The sequence below is a fragment of the Exophiala bonariae genome (genome assembly GCF_035927105.1).
Source record: "Exophiala bonariae strain CCFEE 5792 chromosome Unknown scaffold_4, whole genome shotgun sequence".
Taxonomy (NCBI): Eukaryota; Fungi; Ascomycota; class Eurotiomycetes; order Chaetothyriales; family Herpotrichiellaceae; genus Exophiala; species Exophiala bonariae.
Genome location: NW_027042479.1, coordinates 818,417 through 839,397, shown reverse-complemented (window position 1 = coordinate 839,397; position 20,981 = coordinate 818,417). Strand labels below are relative to the sequence as shown.

Sequence of the window (20,981 nt, the reverse complement as noted above, 5' to 3'; positions counted from 1 at the left end):
GAGAAGATGTGATGGACAGGAAGGATGAACTGGATTTAGAGGGTTATATAACTCTGTCGAGGAAGAAAGGTGAGAGAGCACGAGTCGGTGTGCCAAAGTGGTGTTGATGAAGGATGCTGGGATTGTAACAGGGCAAAACACACGGCACAGGAAATTTGGGTTAGCAATTAGTTAAAGGACAAGGACTTGGGCCACCCCACCATGCAATGATGATGGACAAGGGCAAGAAACAAGAATATCAAGACGATGATGTTAACCTCATTTAGTAAAGTATGTATTTATTGTGCTGCCTCACAGCAGGTGCTCATGTGGGAGAATGCGGAGGAGAGTGCAATTGATGGAAAAGATAACGAGATCTGGGATGGTGATGGTGGTGTTGGTGACCAAGGTGATTGGAGAGTCCTTGGGGGCGTCTGCAGGAAGCCTGGCCGCTTATGCACAGGCGAGTTGCGACTTGACTTGCAGCGTGGGGAAGTTTGCATCATTTGCATGTCATGCTCTTAACTGGAGAGGATTTGTTATCCGCAACCCTGTACCTAAGGAGACTCGATTCTGTGCCCCCAAGGACTGTATATCTAGGGTTTGATTGCTACTTACCTAGGTACCTAAGTACAGTAGTAGTAAAGCCTGAGGCGGTCGCTCCTGCTTCCTACCCAAAGCTGTGACTGCCCTCACACGCAGAGGACTCGTATATTCACCTTTTCGCGCACAAAAGTGGGGTGATGCGCGAGTCTAACGCGTTGATTGGGTAAATCCCAGGGGCGCTCCCGTGCAAAAAAAACATAGCGCCTTGGCATCAAAAAGATTCTCAGATCTCAGTTGTCTTTCAAAGAGGTTCACCGTCGAGTCCTTTTCAGCTGACACTTTTGTCTTGGTTCAATCAATAAATCAGTCGATCTTGGACCTCGATAACTAGTTGAGGAGGCAAATGATTCTTTGATCTGCCCTCTGCTCCTAGAGCAGACCTTCACACTCTTTGTTACCATGTCCCAGGCTGCTGCAGCGATCAGCCACGGACAACCACATAGCAACGGATTGCTACCTAGAAGCCCAACTGTTGCTGCAACTGTGGGAGTGACCAACACAGAAATTCTCTCAATGGCTTCCCTCAATCCCATCGCCACCGCTCATTCGTTCAAAGATGAACAGCGGTCAGTCTACCTAGAACTCCAAGATGGCCAAGTTTTCGAAGGCCTCAGCTTTGGTGCTGAGAAAAGCATATCCGGAGAATTGGTCTTCCAAACTGGAATGGTCGGATATCCAGAATCCATCACAGATCCATCATATCGAGGTCAGATCTTAGTCATCACCTTCCCCCTGGTTGGTAATTATGGCGTTCCATCCCGAGAAACTCTCGATGAATTATTGGGTGATCTACCCAAGCACTTTGAGTCCGATCAAATCCACGTGGCAGGACTCGTGGTTGCCTCGTATGCCGGGGAGAGCTACTCGCACCATCTTGCGACATCATCCTTGGGAACTTGGTTGAAGGAACAAGGTGTGCCTGCCATGTACGGAGTCGACACACGAGCTTTGACCAAGATCATCAGAGAGGAAGGCAGTATGCTCGGAAGAATGTTGCATGCAAGCCAGACCCCACCCACAAAGCTCACCAATGGTGTCAAGTCCAGCTCCACACCAAATGGTGATGTTGTAGCTGGACCGGTCAGCTGGCGTGATCAGGTCGATCAGGTCGACTGGCATGACCAAAATGAACGCAATTTGGTTGCAGAGGTGTCAGTCAAGGCCCCCCGAATTATCGCTCCCCCAAATGAAAGGGCTTTACTGCATCCCTCCGGTCGACCAGTACGAGTTGTCGTCGTTGATGTGGGACTGAAGTACAACCAGCTGCGATGTCTTCTCTCCCGGGGTGTTGAAGTCATGGTCGTTCCTTGGGATTACAATTTTCCGGAACTTGCTGGCAAAGATTATGATGGGTTGTTCATCTCCAATGGCCCTGGTGATCCGGCAATGTTGACACAAACCGTCAAACACATTGCCGAGGCAATGAAGGAAGGAAGAACACCCATCTTTGGAATCTGTCTTGGTCATCAATTGCTTGCTCGCGCAGCAGGTGCCAGTACTCTCAAGATGAAATTTGGCAATCGTGGTCACAATATTCCATGCACCAATCTACTGTCAGGCCGTTGCTACATCACATCCCAGAATCATGGCTTCGCAGTCGATTCTATGACACTTCCTGATGGGTGGCAAGAACTCTTCGTAAATGCCAACGACGGTAGCAACGAGGGTATTCGACATGTTGGGCGACCATATTTCAGTGTACAATTCCATCCAGAATCTACCCCAGGTCCACGGGATACTGAAATCTTGTTTGACGTGTTCATTGATGCTATCACCAAGAGCGTTGCTTCAGTAGAGGCATTGCTCGAACCAGTCACATTCCCTGGCGGCACGATTGAAGAAAACGATCAAGCCCACCCCCGGGTCAAGGTCAAGAAGGTGCTCGTACTTGGAAGTGGGGGCCTCAGTATTGGCCAAGCTGGCGAGTTCGATTACTCTGGTAGTCAAGCAATCAAAGCCCTGAAACAGGAAGGTATTTATACCGTTTTGATAAATCCAAATATCGCCACCATTCAGACATCAAAAGGCCTAGCTGATAAGGTCTACTTCCTACCTGTCAATGCCGACTTTGTGCGTAAAGTCATCCAGCACGAACGTCCAGATGGAATATACTGCACATTCGGCGGACAAACTGCTTTACAAGTTGGAATCCAACTCAAGGACGAATTTGAATCCCTGGGAGTTCAGGTCTTGGGTACTCCAATTGACACAATCATCACCACTGAAGATCGTGAGCTATTTGCCAGAAGTATGGAATCTATTGGAGAAAAATGTGCAAAGTCCGCCTCAGCATCAAACATTGATGAGGCTATGCGAGCAGTGGAAGACATTGGTTTTCCCGTCATTGTCAGAGCCGCCTATGCTTTGGGTGGCCTTGGAAGTGGTTTTGCCGAAGATACAGATCAATTACGAGAACTATGTACAAAGGCTTTTGCAGCAAGTCCTCAAGTCCTCATCGAAAGAAGCATGAAAGGGTGGAAAGAAATTGAATACGAAGTCGTCCGAGACGCTCGCGACAATTGCATTACAGTCTGCAATATGGAGAACTTTGATCCTCTTGGAATTCATACTGGTGATTCTATCGTGGTTGCGCCTTCGCAGACGTTATCTGATGAAGACTACAATATGTTGCGAACAACAGCCGTCAATGTCATTCGCCATCTCGGTGTTGTGGGAGAGTGCAATATCCAATATGCTCTAAATCCGTTCTCCAGAGAATACTGCATCATCGAAGTCAATGCCAGACTTTCGCGTTCGTCGGCTTTGGCTTCAAAAGCAACCGGATACCCCTTGGCTTTCATTGCTGCAAAACTCGGCTTGGGCATTCCCTTGAATGAGATTTCAAACTCAGTCACCAAGAAGACTTGCGCCTGCTTCGAGCCTTCTCTCGATTACGTCGTCGTCAAAATTCCACGATGGGATCTCAAAAAATTCACTCGAGTTTCCACCCAACTTGGCTCTTCGATGAAGAGTGTGGGTGAAGTCATGTCCATCGGAAGAACTTTTGAGGAAGCTATCCAAAAAGCAATTCGCTCTGTAGACTTTCACAATCTTGGTTTCTCAGACATCTCCAACCCATTGATGTCTGTCGATGATGAGCTCCAAACCCCTTCGGACCAGAGGTTGTTTGCAATTGCAAATGCAATGAACTCTGGCTATTCTGTGGACAAGATTTGGGAAATGACCAAAATCGACAAGTGGTTCTTGTCCCGTCTGAAAGGTCTCAGCGACTTTGCCAAATTGATATCTAACTTCAATGCAACGAGTGCACCCCCATCTTTGATCCGTGAAGCCAAACAACTTGGTTTCTCTGATCGTCAACTCGCACGCTACCTCAATTCGAACGAACTTGCGGTTCGCCGGCTCCGTGCAGAAGCAGGGATTCATCCAGTTGTGAAGCAAATCGACACAGTGGCTGCAGAATTTCCAGCATACACGAATTACCTGTATTTGACATACAATGGCACAGAGAGCGACATCACTTTCAATGACAAGGGCGTCATGGTTCTCGGATCAGGTGTTTATCGTATCGGTTCTTCGGTCGAATTCGACTGGTGTTCAGTCCGGGCCATCAGAACATTGCGAGAACAGGGCTACAAGACCGTCATGTGCAACTATAACCCAGAAACGGTTTCGACCGATTACGACGAAGCCGATAGATTGTATTTTGAAAACATCAACCTCGAAACGGTTCTAGATATCTATCAACTCGAGTCAGCAAGTGGTGTTATCATTTCCATGGGCGGACAAACACCAAACAATATTGCCCTACCGCTTCACAGACTCAACGTTAAGATCTTGGGAACCTCACCAGAGATGATTGACTCGGCTGAGAATCGATGGAAGTTCTCTCGTATGCTCGATCAAATTGGTGTTGACCAGCCTTCATGGAAGGAACTCACAAGCATTGAGGAGGCACTGGATTTCTGCAAGAATGTAGGCTATCCTGTGCTTGTTCGTCCTTCTTATGTTTTGTCTGGAGCTGCGATGAACACTGTATACTCGAAAGATGACTTGGCAAGTTATCTCAACCAAGCTGTCGAGGTTTCGAGAGAACATCCAGTGGTGATCACCAAGTATATCGAGAACGCAAAAGAGATCGAGATGGATGCTGTGGCCAAAAATGGTGTCATGGTGGGACACTTCATCTCCGAGCATGTCGAAAATGCGGGTGTGCACTCTGGAGATGCGACACTGATCTGCCCTCCACAGGATCTTGAACCCGAGACGATTGCTAGAATTGAGGAAGCTACACGAAAGATTGGAAACGCCCTCAATGTGACTGGACCATACAACATCCAATTCATCGCAAAAGACAATGAGATCAAGGTCATCGAATGTAACGTTCGTGCATCTCGATCATTCCCTTTCGTATCCAAAGTCATGGGATTGGATTTGATTGAATTGGCGACCAAAGTCATCATGGACAAGCCAATTGTTCCATATCCTCCAATCGATATCCCTGTCGACTATGTTGGTGTCAAGGCGCCACAGTTCTCTTTCTCACGCCTTTCTGGTGCCGATCCAGTGCTTGGTGTTGAAATGGCATCTACTGGTGAGGTTGCCAGCTTCGGCCGTGACCGCTTTGAAGCCTACCTCAAGGCTACCATCTCCACGGGTTTCAAATTACCTGAAAAGAACATCCTGCTGTCCGTTGGCTCTTTCAAGGATAAGATGGAGATCCTTCCTTCAGTTCGCAAGCTGCATCAACTTGGTTACAATCTCTTCGCTACCGCCGGTACTGCTGATTTCCTTGAGGAACATGGTATCAAAGCCAAATTCTTAGAAGTCCTCGGAGCTGATGATAAAGATCAAAAGTCGGAATACTCTTTAACACAGCATCTTGCCAACAATAAGATTGATCTATATATCAATCTCCCATCTAGCAACAGGTACAGACGTCCAGCCAATTACATGAGCAAGGGATACCGAACAAGAAGAATGGCTGTTGATTATCAAACACCTCTTATCACTAACGTCAAGATCGCAAAAATTCTGATCGAAGCCATGGCCAGAAGCTATGATCTGAAAATTCGGAATATTGATTTCCAAACTAGTCACCGTACAGTCGTTCTACCCGGCCTCATCAACATCGCGGCTTTCGTACCTGGCGTCGCCGAGAAGGGTTCTCATGATTTTTCCCTCGTGAGCAAGGCTTCAGTTGCAGCAGGCTTTAGCATGATCAGAATAATGCCAGTGGGACTCAACAGCGCTGTCATTGATGCGAGGTCGTTGAAGGTGGCTCAGTCTAATACTGAATATGGAGCGTACAGTGACTTCAACTTCTCGGTTGCAGCTACTGATTCGAACTCGGAACAAATTGTTCACGTCAAAGGAGAAGTGGGATCCCTCTTCATCCCCTTCAACCATTTGTCATCTGGTAATATCAACAAGGTCGCCACAGTGGGTTCACATTTTGGTACTTGGCCAACATACAAGCCCATCATGACTGATGCTAGAACAACTGACTTGGCTTCAATTCTCCTGCTAGCAAGCTTACATGACCGAAAGGTTCACGTTATGAATGTTACATCTAAAGATGACATCAGCCTTATTGCCCTATCTAAGGAGAAGGGATTGAAGGTCACGTGCGACGTTTCAATCTATAGTTTGTTCCTGTCGCAAGTCGATTACCCAGACTGTCTAGCATTGCCTTCTATCAAAGACCAAAAGGCTTTGTGGGATCATCTTGCCACTATCGATGTATTTTCGATTGGTAGTTTGCCATATCAAATTGCTGGCGACAAGGCGGTTCCGACCGTTGGTATTTTGGACGCTCTGCCTTTGCTTCTGACGGCTGTTTCCGAGGGCCGGATGACCATCGACGACGTCACCAAGCGCTTGCATGACAATCCCAAGGCAATCTTTGAGCTACACGACCAGACTACAACATCGGTTGAAATTGACATTGATCGACCTTATGTGCTTCAAGCTGGAGACGTATGGTCACCATTTGTTGGAAGAACACTACGAGGTGGTGTTTCTAGAGTTGTATTTCAGGGTAAGACTGTCTGTCTTGATGGAGAGATTCTCCTCGACAGACCGAATGGAACGGACATGTCGTCTCACCTCATTCACTCAATTCAATCTGAGGCTGTAACTTCGTCTCCCACAATCCGTGCACAAGAAAGTGCGATTGACAGACGCACATCAGTTCTTGACACCGGCCTTTCGAGACGTCTTTCGATCACATCTCGAAGCCGACCAATTACGCGTGCTCGCAATATGGATGAGGTGCTTGAGTCCAGCAGTCCTTTGTTGCCGACTTCTGCGTTTCAACAACCACAAGCACCATCTACTATTTCGCCATCCCTACTCTCATTACTGGCTTCTTCACCCTTCAAGAATCGTCACGTCTTGTCTGTCAATCAATATACTCGCCAAGACTTGCACGTCTTATTCACTGTGGCCCAAGAGATGCGACTAGGTGTACAACGTCAAGGTATCTTACCCATCCTGTCCTCTCGAGTACTGTGTACCATGTTCTTCGAACCTAGTACAAGGACTTCAGCATCTTTCGACGCGGCAATGCAACGACTAGGTGGCCGCACTATTGCCATCAACACAGATCATTCGAGCACGAAAAAGGGTGAGACCCTGCAAGATACCATCCGTACTCTCGGTTGTTATGGTGATGCTGTGGTTCTCCGTCATCCTGATAATGAATCGGCCGCGACCGCAGCTAAATTTTCACCTGTACCAATCATCAATGGTGGAAACGGAAGTCGTGAACATCCAACTCAGGCATTCTTGGACCTTTTCACGATCAGAGAGGAGCTTGGAACCGTCAACGGCCTAACCGTAACATTCACTGGCGATCTTAAGTACGGCAGGACGGTGCATTCATTGGTCAAACTTCTCCAGTACTACGAGGTGCGTGTCAACCTAGTGTCACCGAAGGCGCTAGCATTGCCATCTGAGGTACGAGATCAATTAGTGGCTTCTGGAATGTTGGGAGTTGAGTCAGAGACCCTCACTCCAGAAATTGTCGCCAGGAGCGATGTGCTCTACTGTACTCGCGTGCAGAAGGAACGATTCCCAAGCTTGGAAGAATATGAGCGACTCAAAGACAGCCTTCTTGTCGACAACAGTGTCCTCAAACACGCGAAATCAAGCATGATTGTGATGCATCCACTTCCTCGAAATCGTGAAATCAGCGAGGAGGTCGACTTTGATCAACGAGCAGCATACTTCAGACAAATGCGTTATGGTCTTTACACTCGAATGGCTCTCCTTGCCTTGGTCTTGTCGCCATAGACATGACTCCTCACGAAATTATTGGTGCGTGATTTTTCATTGGAAACATCTGATTTTAGGTTACGGGAGATTGGTTGGCCTTGGAGTGGCACAAAGCTCGACAAAAAAAAGTGATTTTCTTTGCAAAAGTAAATAGAACTAGATTGAACAAAACCCAGACAGAACGTAGGGAAGCTACACACTCGCAGCCCCAAGGCATTGTACTGCTATAATGACTAATGACATAATGATACATCAATCAAGCTCGTACCATTTCCTTGTCGTTCGTGTCATATCCGTTCCTCGATCACTGCATCATCAAATCAAGTCCCGATTACTCCGAGACCATAGGCCAGATCCGGGACTAAATCCAGGCTAAGGAGGCTGAAACACCAGCCTTGGGATTTGTTACCGGGTGGTTGCACGTTAGTGTCTCGCTTAGCGTTCTTCCGTGGTTCTATTTTCAGGTGGCAGGAGCACAACGTACCCCCCCAAGACAAGGAAGGCGTAATCAAATTATTTACAATTGAAGTGTATGAGGCACTGCATCAGCGCCCACGACGAATAAGGAGGGGCAGGCTATCCAAATTATTGATTAATCTTGTGAATAGAGTGCACACCCGCGTCCAGCCTTCTCGAATTTTGTCATTGTGCGCCATTAACGATTGTGCAGGCAAGATTCTTGTTGAGATACGTTATCAGTACTCCTTGAATGAATGCTACCAACTGTTGAACAATGTTGAGCCACGGGATTCATGTGGTAGTCCGGGCAATAATGGTTAACATTGTATCGGTAGTGAAGGCTCCGCCATAGGTTGGCTGAGTGATGCAGTTTTTCACCATGCATAGTGCCTTCACCGTTCTTGATTCGAGTGGTACGGATATCCGAAGTCCACCTCATGCATGCTGCGAAAGTCCCATCCTCAACCTCCCAGCCATCTACCGTCAACATGTGGCCATCATAGTGGGGAACATGTGGTAGAAAATCTATGGTAACTGTGCTAGCTTTGTTTATAGTTCTGAGAGTGGCTTAGTCCGCGGGAGGTTGGGGCGCAACCACCAATCAAAACTCGGTCAGAAGCTTAACGAGGCTTGGCATCAACCCACTTTTGACGCCATTTTATCCCTGCCATCGATTTTCCATCTTTACCACTCCACCTTCGCTTCGTACCATGGTTTTTCGGCTCACTCAACCAATCCGATTCGGCGACTCTAGACCACGATCAGCAGCTCGCAGCTGAAGTGAATACGCCATGCGATGGCTGGGTAACCTCATGCAATATGCACAATGAATTGTGTGTTCAACCTCGTTCGAAATCGACCTCCTGCACAGGTATATAGAGCATGGTCACCTACAGGTCTGTGTTGCATCTTTCCATTCTTCTCTCATCCACTCAATTCAAACAAAGAGAACAAGCATCGAACTTCATCTACACGTCACACAAAGTGTACATAGCTCCTTGAAATCTCTTGTTTGACATCCTGCATTGACCATCATCCACTCACACTTTGATCATCTTATCTTGACCATTCTTTCATCGTTCAATATGCATTCTCGCACCAGATCCACTATTGTTGCAGCTGCTGCTATTGCCTGCCTTCCCATTGCAAGAGCTGCTCCTCAAGGACACTGGGAGGCATGGAGCGCAGCTCCAGCTTCTACTTCAAGCACCACCACCACCACCACCACCACCACCAGCAAGCCAGCACCGACAAGCACGACAGAAACTGCATGGCTAGACTGGACGCCTGAGACGACGACCACCACCACCACAACCACCACTAGCAAGCCAGCACCGACAAGTACGACAGAAACTGCTTGGTTGGACTGGGAATCAAGCTCCACGACGACCACCTCAAAATCTGTGGCACCAACGACCACCTCATCCGAGACTGAATGGCTACCATGGACTACCACGACCACAACCACAACCAAGCCAGTTGTGGCAACAACCACAACAGAGACTGCTTGGCTCGATTGGGAATCCAGCTCCACAACCACGACAACCTCAAAGTCTGTAGCACCGACTACCACAACCGAGACCGAGTGGCTCCCATGGTCTGTCTCAACCACGACAAGCAAGAGCGTCGCTCCTACATCGACCAGCACCACGGAAAAGTGGAGCGATTGGACACCTGAGACGACCTCAAGCAAGCCCGCGCCAACAACGACTGCTACATTCGAGCAGTGGGTCCCGGTCAGCAGTTCGACGACCACTACCACCCCAGTGGCTCCAATTTCAACCACGACTTGGGAACAATGGATTCCAGTGACTAGCTCGACTACGACTACGACTACTCCCGTCGCCCCGATCTCGACTTGGGAATCTTGGGCTCCGGTCAGCGTCTCCACAACAACCACGACCTCAAGCATCGAAACTGAGTGGGAAAATTGGTCAACCACAGTACCGGTTCCCGCCCCAGTTTCAACCTCCAGTGCCTGGGAAGACTGGGTGCCTACGAGCTCCATTCCTGCTCCAGTTACAACCTCCAGTGCCTGGGAAGACTGGGTGCCTACGAGCTCCAGTCCTGCTCCAGTTACAACTACAGAGTGGTCCGAATGGAGTTCATCAGTTCCAGTGGTCCCTGTTGTGCCAACTTCATCGTGGGCTGCCTGGAGCGAGACCACAGTTGCGCCCGTCTCAAGTACCAAGCCAGCCTCCAGCTCCATCAAGCCCAGCAGCACTACTTTGAAGAGCAGCGTCGCAGTCTCCACTACAACAAGCGCTCTGCCAACATTCACGGGCGCAGCCAACAAGGTCTCATCCGGCGCAGGAGCCATCATTGTCGGTGCCGTCGCCATCGCAGCAATGCTCTAGAAAGCTATGTTTTGAGGAGCTGCAGTCTCCTGAATATTTCCCGAGCGCACACGATTCCCTTCTCCTTTGACAGGATTGAACATATTCAACATACTATTTTTTTAATCATCGCCCCTTTTTCGATTCTCGGCTTTTATTGGACGATGTCAGATGTCTTACTACGAAATACGAGACCCAAAAAACAATTACTTTGACGGCAAATACTTAATACTAACTTTAGATACGGAAACAGGATGCACAGAACGGAGATCGGGTATATGGAATGGAAATGTGATGGAAAGAAATGAGAATGAAACTCATGATTCTTCCCTTGGTATGGCACAATGAGAGAATGATAGATTTCTACTAGATAGTTCTGATCAGAATAAATCAAAAACAATTTCAAAAGATAGATCTTCGAGCACTTCTCTTGTTCCCTATTTTTCCCCTTTAATTCTGAGAGATATAGCAACACCTTTTATATTTGCAAATAAGTCACTACTGTTCGGACAACTGGTGGGAATTAAGTGAGCCAGTGTCACGACATTATCTCTAATCTCTCCCCGTCTCCGACAACTCTTGACATATATAATGAGCACACTCATTTGCGTGTTGATAGCATTCCGCTGTATGAGCATGGTTCATACCCTAGCACCCATCTGCATCATGGTGTACTGAACCTTGCTTCAGAGGAGTAGAACCAAAACTGCTGATAGTGAAAAAGAAGCGAAATTCACGGCCGAGAATCCGACAGCAATAGTCATGCGCTTGCATCCTCGAGTGTTGTCCCAGATGCCCATCTTGTCCGGACCGAGGCATGCACCCTGTCGTTGACCAGCGTTATAAGCACCGTAGATAAATGTCGCAAACAGAAAAGCAGCTAGGAGTCCATCGACCACAGCTGCTGAGACTTTTCTGTAAGGGCTCAGGAAGTGGTAAAGCACAACTATCACCGCCAGGACCGACTTCGCGATGATGTCAGTGTTGAGACAATGCACGAGGCTGAGGGGTATTTCAACTCACTGAGGCGCCTAGAACCTTTTCGTCTGCTGACACACCAGGGACCAGAATGTTTCTGTCGATGGCACAGCTGATGAAGACAAGGGCGATGACAGACCAGATATACTGTGCAGCCCTGATGACTGTAATGATGACTGGGGGACCATTGGTTTTAGCAATAGGCGGGTGAGCATGCTTTGAAGAGATGGAAGAGGTCTGGGATTGCTTCTCTGGATCCATTTTGCCGACTTTGGAAGTATTTGGGTCAACCTCTGACCAGTCTGTGTTCTTTTTAGCGTTGTTAATCTGTGGAAGAAAGTAATTTGAGGTCAGATCAACAATAGAGGGCGAAGGTGAGCTATTTGTACCCATGAACACTCACTTTCTGTGCGCAATCGCCACAGGGTTCATACTACTAACTGTTGTTGAGTATACCATTGTCGATCAGGGCTTTGTGCTAGTATAGCAACACCTGGCTGCATACGTTAGACTGGCCCATGACCAATGATAGTATTTTACCCTCGTAAGGGCCATACAAAGCAGTATCGGGCCCATCCCTTACGTTTCGCCCAGCATGTAGAATGCTCGTATGGACAGATTGAGCAGATTTCGCCTCCTACACTCGGACGTATAATGCAACCAGATCCCCAATCCATGAGCAAGTTACCAGCCAGCGGTTCGATATATCTTGGCACCGAGGTTCAGATACTTAGCTAGGTACTTCACAGCTCATAATTGGAGGATGGCGAGGAACGATTCATAGGTCAGGCTATCGAGCCCTCAAAGTCATCACGCATCAGAGCGAGGGTCCATTATCTCGTTATCGGCTCACGATTGTGAGAGCTTTGTGCTTGGAGTGTGCAGTCCGAAGTTGCTGACACATAGGTGAAGGGATTCTTTAGCTGTCTTCCACACACTGTCCCAGTTCTCAATTTCTCAAGCATATCCTGATTCTTGAGAGTCTTCGACGCCATATTCCATAGCTGAATCCGTTGTTTGTTGGAATGGCGAGTGGTGCATTCATCACAGGATGTGTCAGTATTTAGGACCGTGGGATGACACTGACGACGAGATATTGGCCATGTTGCCCTTCCTCGATGATACTGGAATACATCGCTATCCAAGATTTCGACAGTGTTGCCACCTGCGGCGTGATCAGTACCAGGAATCCAATTACTTGGATGGATGTGGGCCACTAGTGTAGCATTCATCCGTTGTGATCGACTTCTGCATTTGTGGAAGCACGATTTGGCTCTTCGATTCACAGATAATGAGTCCACGCATTCTCGTGTGAAGCTAGTGGTGTTGAATTCTGGGCGGGACGAGTACGCAGACCGAATACATAGGCGTATAGCTCTTCCATCTGAACAACAAAGACAGACAAATCAGCAGACCTGAAAACCATTGGTGAATTCTGATTTCGTACCCGTAAGGTAATGTTCGATTCCATACCAGTGCAGGGTGAGTGTGCACCAGTGTAGCATCTGAGGATGTTGTGGTAAGATCTGTGTAACCGAACGCTAGTTTCACTGGGACTTCCAGATCACTACTTGCAGCTACCCAAGACAGTAGCTTTGTAAATGTGAAACGTGCTCTCACGGAGTCAAAACTTGCTCAAGATGTTAGTGGATCAGAAATCGCATCCGTCTGGTATGCAAGCTTTTGTTGCCCTACCCGTCCTTTGCAAATGACCAAACATGCTCAATAACTGACTAACTCCCCGTTGGCTAACCTCGCGGATCTTTCAATTGCATTCTAGAGATAATTTGAACAGTTCATTCATGTCACAACGCCATGCCCAAACTTTGTGGCTTATTTTCCTTCCCGAACACCATGACCCTTATTGAGAAACTAGAACAATTCACGTTCCCCGGTATTTACAGCCTCTATCCTTTACGCTCTGTAAGATATCTGAACGATCTGAATGCGAGATAGAGAGCAAATTGAAGGTGAAGATGCCCTACTAAAAGACTTCCGGATGAAAATGATACTCCAGATCACTTCCATCTATAACTCCCTGCACTGTTCGTTCGAGACACATCTCCCTCAGCTCGGCTTTTATGCTAGCAGAGCCACAGAAGAAGACCCCGACCTTCGGATTAGTTGTCCGCGGCTCACCGGTCCGTAAAATCGTTTCCCTGAGTTCCATCGAGAACTCCTGGTGATGGTCTTGTAGTATCTCAACAAAGCTCGGTCTTTTACCTGGGTAGCTTTTGATCCTCGAGCTTCTCCCACTTGTACACACTTCTGGTATCGACTCGCCCTCAACTTGCAGTGGAGTTGTCGATCGGCTGATGTATACGTGGCAGCTCAGGTCAAGACACTCATGCTGAGGCCGTGATATCATTGCTGTCAAAAGTGGTGCAAATGTGTCAAGGAGAGTCGCATCGCGCACCACCCAAAGTACCATCACCCGCTTGTGGAAGGGTTGAGCATATCCCGGTTGGACAATATTCTGTTTATCCGTTATCCAAGGGTGTGTCGGAGAAGATAGTAGCTCATTGATGATGGCGGCTGATGGAGTTAAACCTGTCCCCATTCCAATCAGGATATTGTGGTCATAGTCCCAAAATCCTTGACATGGTGCTGAAAATGGTCCATCGAGGTTGACAGTGGTGAACTCATCTTGCTTTTGCAAAGCTCTGGTCCAAGATCCATTGTTTTTAGCAATAATAACGAGCTCGCTCTCGCTTGTCCGAACCACAGTGAAAGGATGCCACTGGAATCGAGACAATCTCGGCACTCGTACCAGTATATATTGTCCCGGTCGGTAGAACTTCCTTCTTCTTGCTCCAGAGGCAAAGACAGTCACTTCGACACAATCATTGCCAATGGGCGTGATGCGAGCTACTCGCCTTTGGACAATTTGAACAGCTCGAACGAGTTTTTCGCACAAGATGACTGTCAGAGGTCCTGCTATGACAAACCCCAGTGCAGGGTACTGCAATAGTGCTGCTGTACCGTGAAGTGCGAGTAGCACAAGCATTGGAAAAATGAGAAGATGAACAATCTGAAAAGCCTCAAACGACATTTTGCGGGCCGCAGGCAGACTGAACGTTGTTATGATCAAGAATATGAGAAGAGCGCCGATGCCTGTCCACCCAGGCCGAGACAAGATGAAGCTCGGCCAGTCGATATGTGTCAATTTGGTTCCGAGAAGAAATTCCACTGCATCGTGATGTCCTGACTGTACTGCTGTTGGGATAGTCCCGCTCACGTGGCCAAAAGTGTGCAACAAGGAAAACACCAGCGCCATGACTGCCATACGGATGTGGAAATAGCGATGTCTGTCCCAGTTGAGATATTTGTGAATACCGAAGTACCGACCGACAGTCGCAAGCCAGCGGGACATACTGAGTATGAGGAAAAAGAACGTCGGATACAGAGCACCTGCTCCAAACTTGGCCACAGGAACACCCCATCCAAACGCTGCTCTGACTGCTTCGTTGGTGCTGTACTTATAACATTGCCAGCCTCCGAATCCAAACTGAAGGGCTAATACCGTGGCCGAAAATAAGTAGCTCCAGGCATAAAGTCTCCAATGAGCGTTTATGTAAGTAGGCCACGACGCGATTTTCCTCCTCTTCCGTTTGTGACATTCTGACTTGTTCGAGATACCATGTGGCTCTTGAGGGGTAAAACGATCGAGTGTGCTTTTCACGAGCGAAACGCCAGACTCGTTGGAAAGTTTGTATACTTTCCACATCGGGGACGATTCACATATGAGTTACTGAATTGTAGACGGAACATGAGGACTGGTCCCAATCGCAGGTGATTTTCGAGGGCCACATCGGGGGTTTATAACTTGTGCACCACTATTTGGTATCAATGAAGTCTGGACAATTACTCGAAATCTCCTGTCGTGATTCCCCTGACACACCGAAATAGATTGGGTCAGCCTTAGAAATATGCTCAAAGTTTGATTGGTATTCAGCCTTGGAGCACTGATAGCCGATGTGAGGTAGTTATCACCTAGGCTCGGCCCCCGCCAGCACAAAATGTATGATAGCGTGGTCATCTAACTCGAGCTTTTATCAAGCCACGATAAGGCTTCCATCTTTGAGCTGTGCTGCAAGTGGTGGTGTGGTACGACGATGGTACCCAGTACTCGTAAGTACACGGCTTGGGGCATTTGGCTATTCTGGGCACGTATCTGAAGGGCTCTTTTTCCAAGCACAAAAGGCTCTCCATTGTGCAACAAGGACCTAAGGTACTAAATACTCGAGGAAGTAGATGTATGGGCTCGATCAACGTCAGTAAAGCCTGGAGTCTGACAATGGTAGCTGATAATATGAACATTTATGAAAGTCTGGGGCAGATTTGAAAGACTCAAGTTACCTGCCTTGTGGAGATTTATCTGTCCTTGTGTATTCACGTGTGGTTTGACTCTCAGGTTTGGCGTACGTCGTAGACACGTAGTAGTTGTTTACGATTCGTCGTTGGACACTCGAGTCACACTATTGCTGACTGTCACTAGGCCATGGAGGGTCTGCACGTTGATGCAGGTGCAGTTTAGTGTCTTCGAGGTCCACCTTCCTCCAATTAGCGCTTGTCAATATGGCGAGAGATGAGCAAGTTTCTGGGTTCCACTTTCACGCCACGGGCTCTCCCCAATCGTAGTGACAAGAAAAAATACCATTGAATAAGTCAGCATCTACTCGATCGTAGTGGTTGCTTTTGGCGTTCAAACTGATGAATACGGTCTCTGTGGAGGTTCATTGCGTCTTGGAAACCATATCAATATACGTTTGGCACCGTTGAACGCGCTCCCTCGCCGAGCATCCCGCACTTAGTCTCCACTAGCAATGCATTCCTAGTAAGTATATAATACGAGAACTTCCCTAGCTTGGTCTCAGGGTGATCACTTCATCAACTCCAGCAGAGCGGAATGCTACCACTATTGCTCCGAGGAAGTCTCCTGTTGACCGCTGCTTCTGCGGCCTTCGTGGGTCTGGGGACAACCGCATACAAGCCATACTGCTGTACTGCCTGCCGAGCTTCTCTTGCTGCTGCAACGCTCGCCTGTACACCTCATCATCATGGAGGAGCTCATTCTCATGGTGCAACGACGCCGCCTGACTGCTATGCTAGCGATGAAGCATTTCTCACTAGCCTAGCGTACTGTCTCAACGTGACTTGTACTGACCAGGAACAACTGCCAATCTGGGAGCTGGAAAAGTGGTGGGCGCAGAAGGTCACCGAAAACCCGACTGTGCCCCCAACCTTACTTTATACCCAGGCACTCGGTTTGATTGGTGTACCCCCACAAGGAGAGTACAGTGCAGGTCTCACTCTCAACACTACGATGCGACCCAATTCTGCAGCACTGGCTATGTATCGGAATTTCTACCCAATATTTGAGGAGAACTCCAGTCTGCTCAATCGATATAGTCTTGTCGTCCTCGTGGTTGGATTTGCCACACCAGTACTCGTAAGCTGGGCTGGTTATGCTCCCTTCATGGCAGACCTGTACGCAAAAGCGACCCCTTGGTTAGTGTACCCTTCCATCTTTGGACGCTACCACGCTCGACCGCTACCTTGGCTTTTGGGGAATGCACCCACGATGGGCCAGTTTCAGTACATTGCCATGTTCTTCGTCCTCAACTTGGTTCTCAGTTCAGTCAGCTACACTTCTGCCCAACCGCATCCATGGGGCTACAACAAGGCTCAAGAGATCAACGCATATATTGGCTACCGGACTGGAGAGTTCGGATATGCTATCCTGCCACTAACGATTCTCTTCTCGGGTAGGAACAATATTCTGCTGTGGTTGACGAACTGGAGCCACGGGACATTTCTGATATTGCACCGCTGGGTTGCCAGACTGTTCATCCTACTTGCCATCGTGCATTCTTTGACTCTTCTGATCGCTTACAAGGGCTCCGGGATATACGCCATGAACTTCCCACAAGCCTACTTCTCCTGGGGCATCGTTGGCACAGTACTTGCCGTTGTAATGCTCTTCTCCAACAGTCTTTGGCTCAGAAGGTGGTCATATGAGGTCTTCCTCATTCAACACATCCTCTTTGTGGTGATCCTTATCGTCGCGTGTTGGTATCATGTTATTCTGCGTTTCGGAAAAAAGGGATCCCACGAGTACTGGCTCTACGCTGCAATAGCGGTGTGGGTCTTTGACCGCCTCATGCGCATTGTTCGCATTATCAAAAATAGGGCTCGCTACGCCACTGTGACAGACGTAGGGCAAGGTCATGTACGAGTAGACATTCCAGGAGTCCGCTGGGGTACTGCTCCTGGAATTCACGCTTATGTGCACTTCCCTACGATCACATCACTCAGACCGTGGGAAAATCATCCATTTTCTGTTAACTCAACCGCGCATCTATCCTCGTGGAGAAAACATGACGTGCCGACTAGTGCTACGGTACACGAAACCAGTTCTTCAGAAAACTCAGAGAAACATGGGGGACAACAGCCCAGTGTAACCAGCGCCGTTGACACGCCAATCCAGACCACAATAGGTATCAGTCTATTCATCAAGAAAAATACCGGCATGACCAAGCATCTCAAGAATCACTCGAAGCTTCTGACCTTTCTGGACGGCCCGTACCCCAAATACTCTTCCAAGTCACTACTTGATTGTGACAGAGTCATCCTGATCGGTGGTGGCATCGGGATCACTGGCTTACTCGCCTGGTTGAATGTACACCCCAACGTGAGATTGACCTGGAGCATGAAAGAAACTTCGAGCGCACTAGTGAACGAGCTGCAATCTGCACTTCATGGCGTTGGGCAGAAGGACATACTCATCAACCAGAGAATTGATGTTGAGAGCTTGTTGTTCGCGGAAGTTCAAGCTGGCTACAAGAGCATTGGTGTCGTGGTGTGTGGCCCAGGCGGTCTTTGCGATGATGTCCGTGCCGTGGTGGCCAGACTCGGAAGGCATGAGAAGACCATTTTCGAGTTGGAGGTGGACACTTTTTCCTGGTAAGGCTCAGCTCTCCTGGTAAGACCAATCCGACTGTCTGCGGCTCTGGTGCGGAGCGAGCCACCGGGCCGAAGCGTGCGCTTTGGCTGATTTAGCAGGATGGTGTGCGTGGGTCCTGACGCCGACGGCATTAGATCAAAGCAAGCAACATAGAGCGAGCAGTCTGTATGAAGCATCAGATTGTGGTCGAGGGGAAGAATTGGTCCTCTCCTAGAGAAGCTCATTGCGACATACCGACGAAACGCCAGGCTCTAATATCTCAAACATTAATTCAAGTAAATCGGGTGCGGTTCGTGGGTTACGATCAAACCTACTGGAGCGGTGTCTTTTACACGAGACATTTTATTTCACAAGATCCAGAGCTAATTGCAGCATTAGGGTGCTTCTTTGGTGTGTTTTCTCGCCGCTGAAGGCCCTAATTACTTTAGGAGAAAAGTGATTGACATGTACTTCGTAGCTCAGAGCTGGTCCCTCTTTCCCCACAAATGTCCAACTAAGCTTTGCCATGGTCCTTGATATCAGTGGTGGGGCCCTCGATTGATACGTCCTCGACCGCTTTCGTGGCCTTCCTCTTGTCTTCCCATTTGAAGGCGAAGAAGATACCCACAAACAAGAAAGTGGAGAAGACTGCGAAACCTAGGTACAACTTGGCACCTATTCTCCAATTGGGCGCTTCTTTGGCGGGGAACGCAGCGATTGGAATAAAGGCGTTCATCAAATAGGCGAAAAAGGTACCCGTTGCGAATAGAAGTGTTCTGACTTGGGGCTCGTCTTGAAGATTTGTGACGGCCCACGAGCATAGCAACATCATTGACACGGCTCCGAGGTAGTTCAGATACCAGCCAGCCATATATGTATGTTCGTTGCTCGGGCGTACACTGAGTATGGCCAGAGAGGTGATGTTGATGGCTGAGTGAAGCATCAGGAAAGGGAAACGCGTGCCGAAATAGTCACTAAATCCACTGAATAGCAATTCTGCAACGAGCTGAGCGCCCTGGCCGATGATGGGAAGGTAATTCAACATTCCAACGCCATATTTCTTCGTTCCGTCTGGATTCTTCAATGACTTGAGCCACAAGTTGTAGAAGTTGGTCGGCGTAAAATTTCCTCCAAGCGGCCAGGCTAGGGCAAACGCCCATAACTGCCAGAATGTGAGCGCACGTAGAAAGGTTTTGGGAGTGATGCCAATTTGTGGCTTTCGTTTTACTCGACGTGCGCGGGCCAGAGCAATCTCAATGTGCCGAGGCTTGAGGTAAAACTTTGACAATGGATTCTGCCGTTCTGGATATCCCGGGAGAATGATGAAAGCGACCAAGGCGACGAGGATAGTGCAAGCACCGTTTATAATGAAGGCCCAGCGCCATCCAGCGCGGCCTAAAACGCCGTTGAAGTTCTCTGCCAGAGCACCCTGCATCGCGCCAGATAGCATTGCACCAGTAGGCTGTGCGATATTGTAAATACTCATACGAAGAGCAACCTCGTGCGGCATATACCACTGACTGATCATTGTGAAGTAGGCTGGCCATGCTGTGGCTTCGAAGAAGCCAATGAGAAAGCGAAGTCCATATACTTGCTCTGCCTTGGTGACAGTAGATAGACAGCAAGTCAATATTCCCCATATGACTTCTGCAAGAGGCAGCCAGACTGAAGGTCCCACATATGATATTAAGATGCAGGATGGAAATAACATAACCATATAGCCGATCTGCTCGTGTATTCAATTAGCTTTACAGGCAGAAAAAGCAGGGGGTGCCCCTGAGTGATTGTTTAAGCGGCCAGGTTGATGTTTAAAGCGGCACGCTTGAAGAGTGGAACCCACACATACATTGAAGTAGGTTGTGAAATAGTTCAACTGATTTCCATAGAGATTGAGATCCTCCTTCATGCCAGACACGTAGGCGTTTGAGATGTTCACTTGATCCAGATACTTGAATAAATATGAGGCGAAGCCAATGCTCAAGAAAAAGAGATCGAGGCGCCATACAAAAGCCCTCTCTTCTTTGGGATCAATGTCCTCAACTGGGTCATGTTCAAGAGACGACGTGCTTGCGGATCGTGCCTTTTCACCAATGGCGTCTGTCGTAGCAGGTATCGCAAACAAGTTCTCATCGAGACGCTTACTCTCAGCGTTTGAGATACCCATTCTGAGCGAAGTCAATGAACAGATACGCTGGGGCGGAGGTGACGTCGAAAGAGCAAAAGTTGGACGAGCTGGGCAATCCTCGTCTTTTATGCTCCTGAGATAGCGAACTGCAAGACGATTTGCTGGGTATAGCTTGTCCTGGAAATTCAAGCGAGTGGAGTGAGGAAAAAATTCATCCATTCACATGGCGTGTTGTTGCAGGGAGGGACGGCAACGTCGATGGCATCAGCAACAGCCATGGAAACGTGCTAATCCCCCACCCCACTCAGGTGTT

The 20,981-nt window shown here is 48.4% G+C and overlaps 5 protein-coding genes across 5 annotated transcripts; 3 read left to right on the top strand and 2 right to left on the bottom strand.

Moving 5' to 3' along the window:
* Positions 1-984: 984 nt before the first annotated feature.
* Positions 985-7,842, top strand: LTR84_009870 (uncharacterized protein; the record flags this gene model as incomplete). The annotated part of the gene is made up of 1 exon (XM_064853409.1): positions 985-7,842. One exon carries the CDS (start codon positions 985-987, stop codon positions 7,840-7,842), a length of 6,858 nt encoding a protein of 2,285 aa, XP_064709808.1.
* Positions 7,843-9,368: 1,526 nt separating this feature from the next.
* On the top strand, positions 9,369-10,640 carry LTR84_009869 (uncharacterized protein; the record flags this gene model as incomplete). Its single annotated transcript, XM_064853408.1, has 1 exon — positions 9,369-10,640. The coding sequence occupies one exon, from the start codon at positions 9,369-9,371 to the stop codon at positions 10,638-10,640; it is 1,272 nt and encodes a 423-aa protein (XP_064709807.1).
* A 665-nt stretch (positions 10,641-11,305) lies between these two features.
* Positions 11,306-12,056, bottom strand: LTR84_009868 (uncharacterized protein; the record flags this gene model as incomplete). Its single annotated transcript, XM_064853407.1, has 3 exons — positions 11,306-11,584; positions 11,643-11,924; positions 12,039-12,056. 3 exons carry the CDS (start codon positions 12,054-12,056, stop codon positions 11,306-11,308), a joined length of 579 nt encoding a protein of 192 aa, XP_064709806.1.
* A 4,450-nt stretch (positions 12,057-16,506) lies between these two features.
* Positions 16,507-18,567, top strand: LTR84_009867 (uncharacterized protein; the record flags this gene model as incomplete). Its single annotated transcript, XM_064853406.1, has 1 exon — positions 16,507-18,567. One exon carries the CDS (start codon positions 16,507-16,509, stop codon positions 18,565-18,567), a length of 2,061 nt encoding a protein of 686 aa, XP_064709805.1.
* A 490-nt stretch (positions 18,568-19,057) lies between these two features.
* LTR84_009866 (uncharacterized protein) lies at positions 19,058-20,707 on the bottom strand (the record flags this gene model as incomplete). The annotated part of the gene is made up of 2 exons (XM_064853405.1): positions 19,058-20,269; positions 20,390-20,707. The coding sequence occupies 2 exons, from the start codon at positions 20,705-20,707 to the stop codon at positions 19,058-19,060; spliced, it is 1,530 nt and encodes a 509-aa protein (XP_064709804.1).
* Between the last annotated feature and the right edge of the window lie 274 nt (positions 20,708-20,981).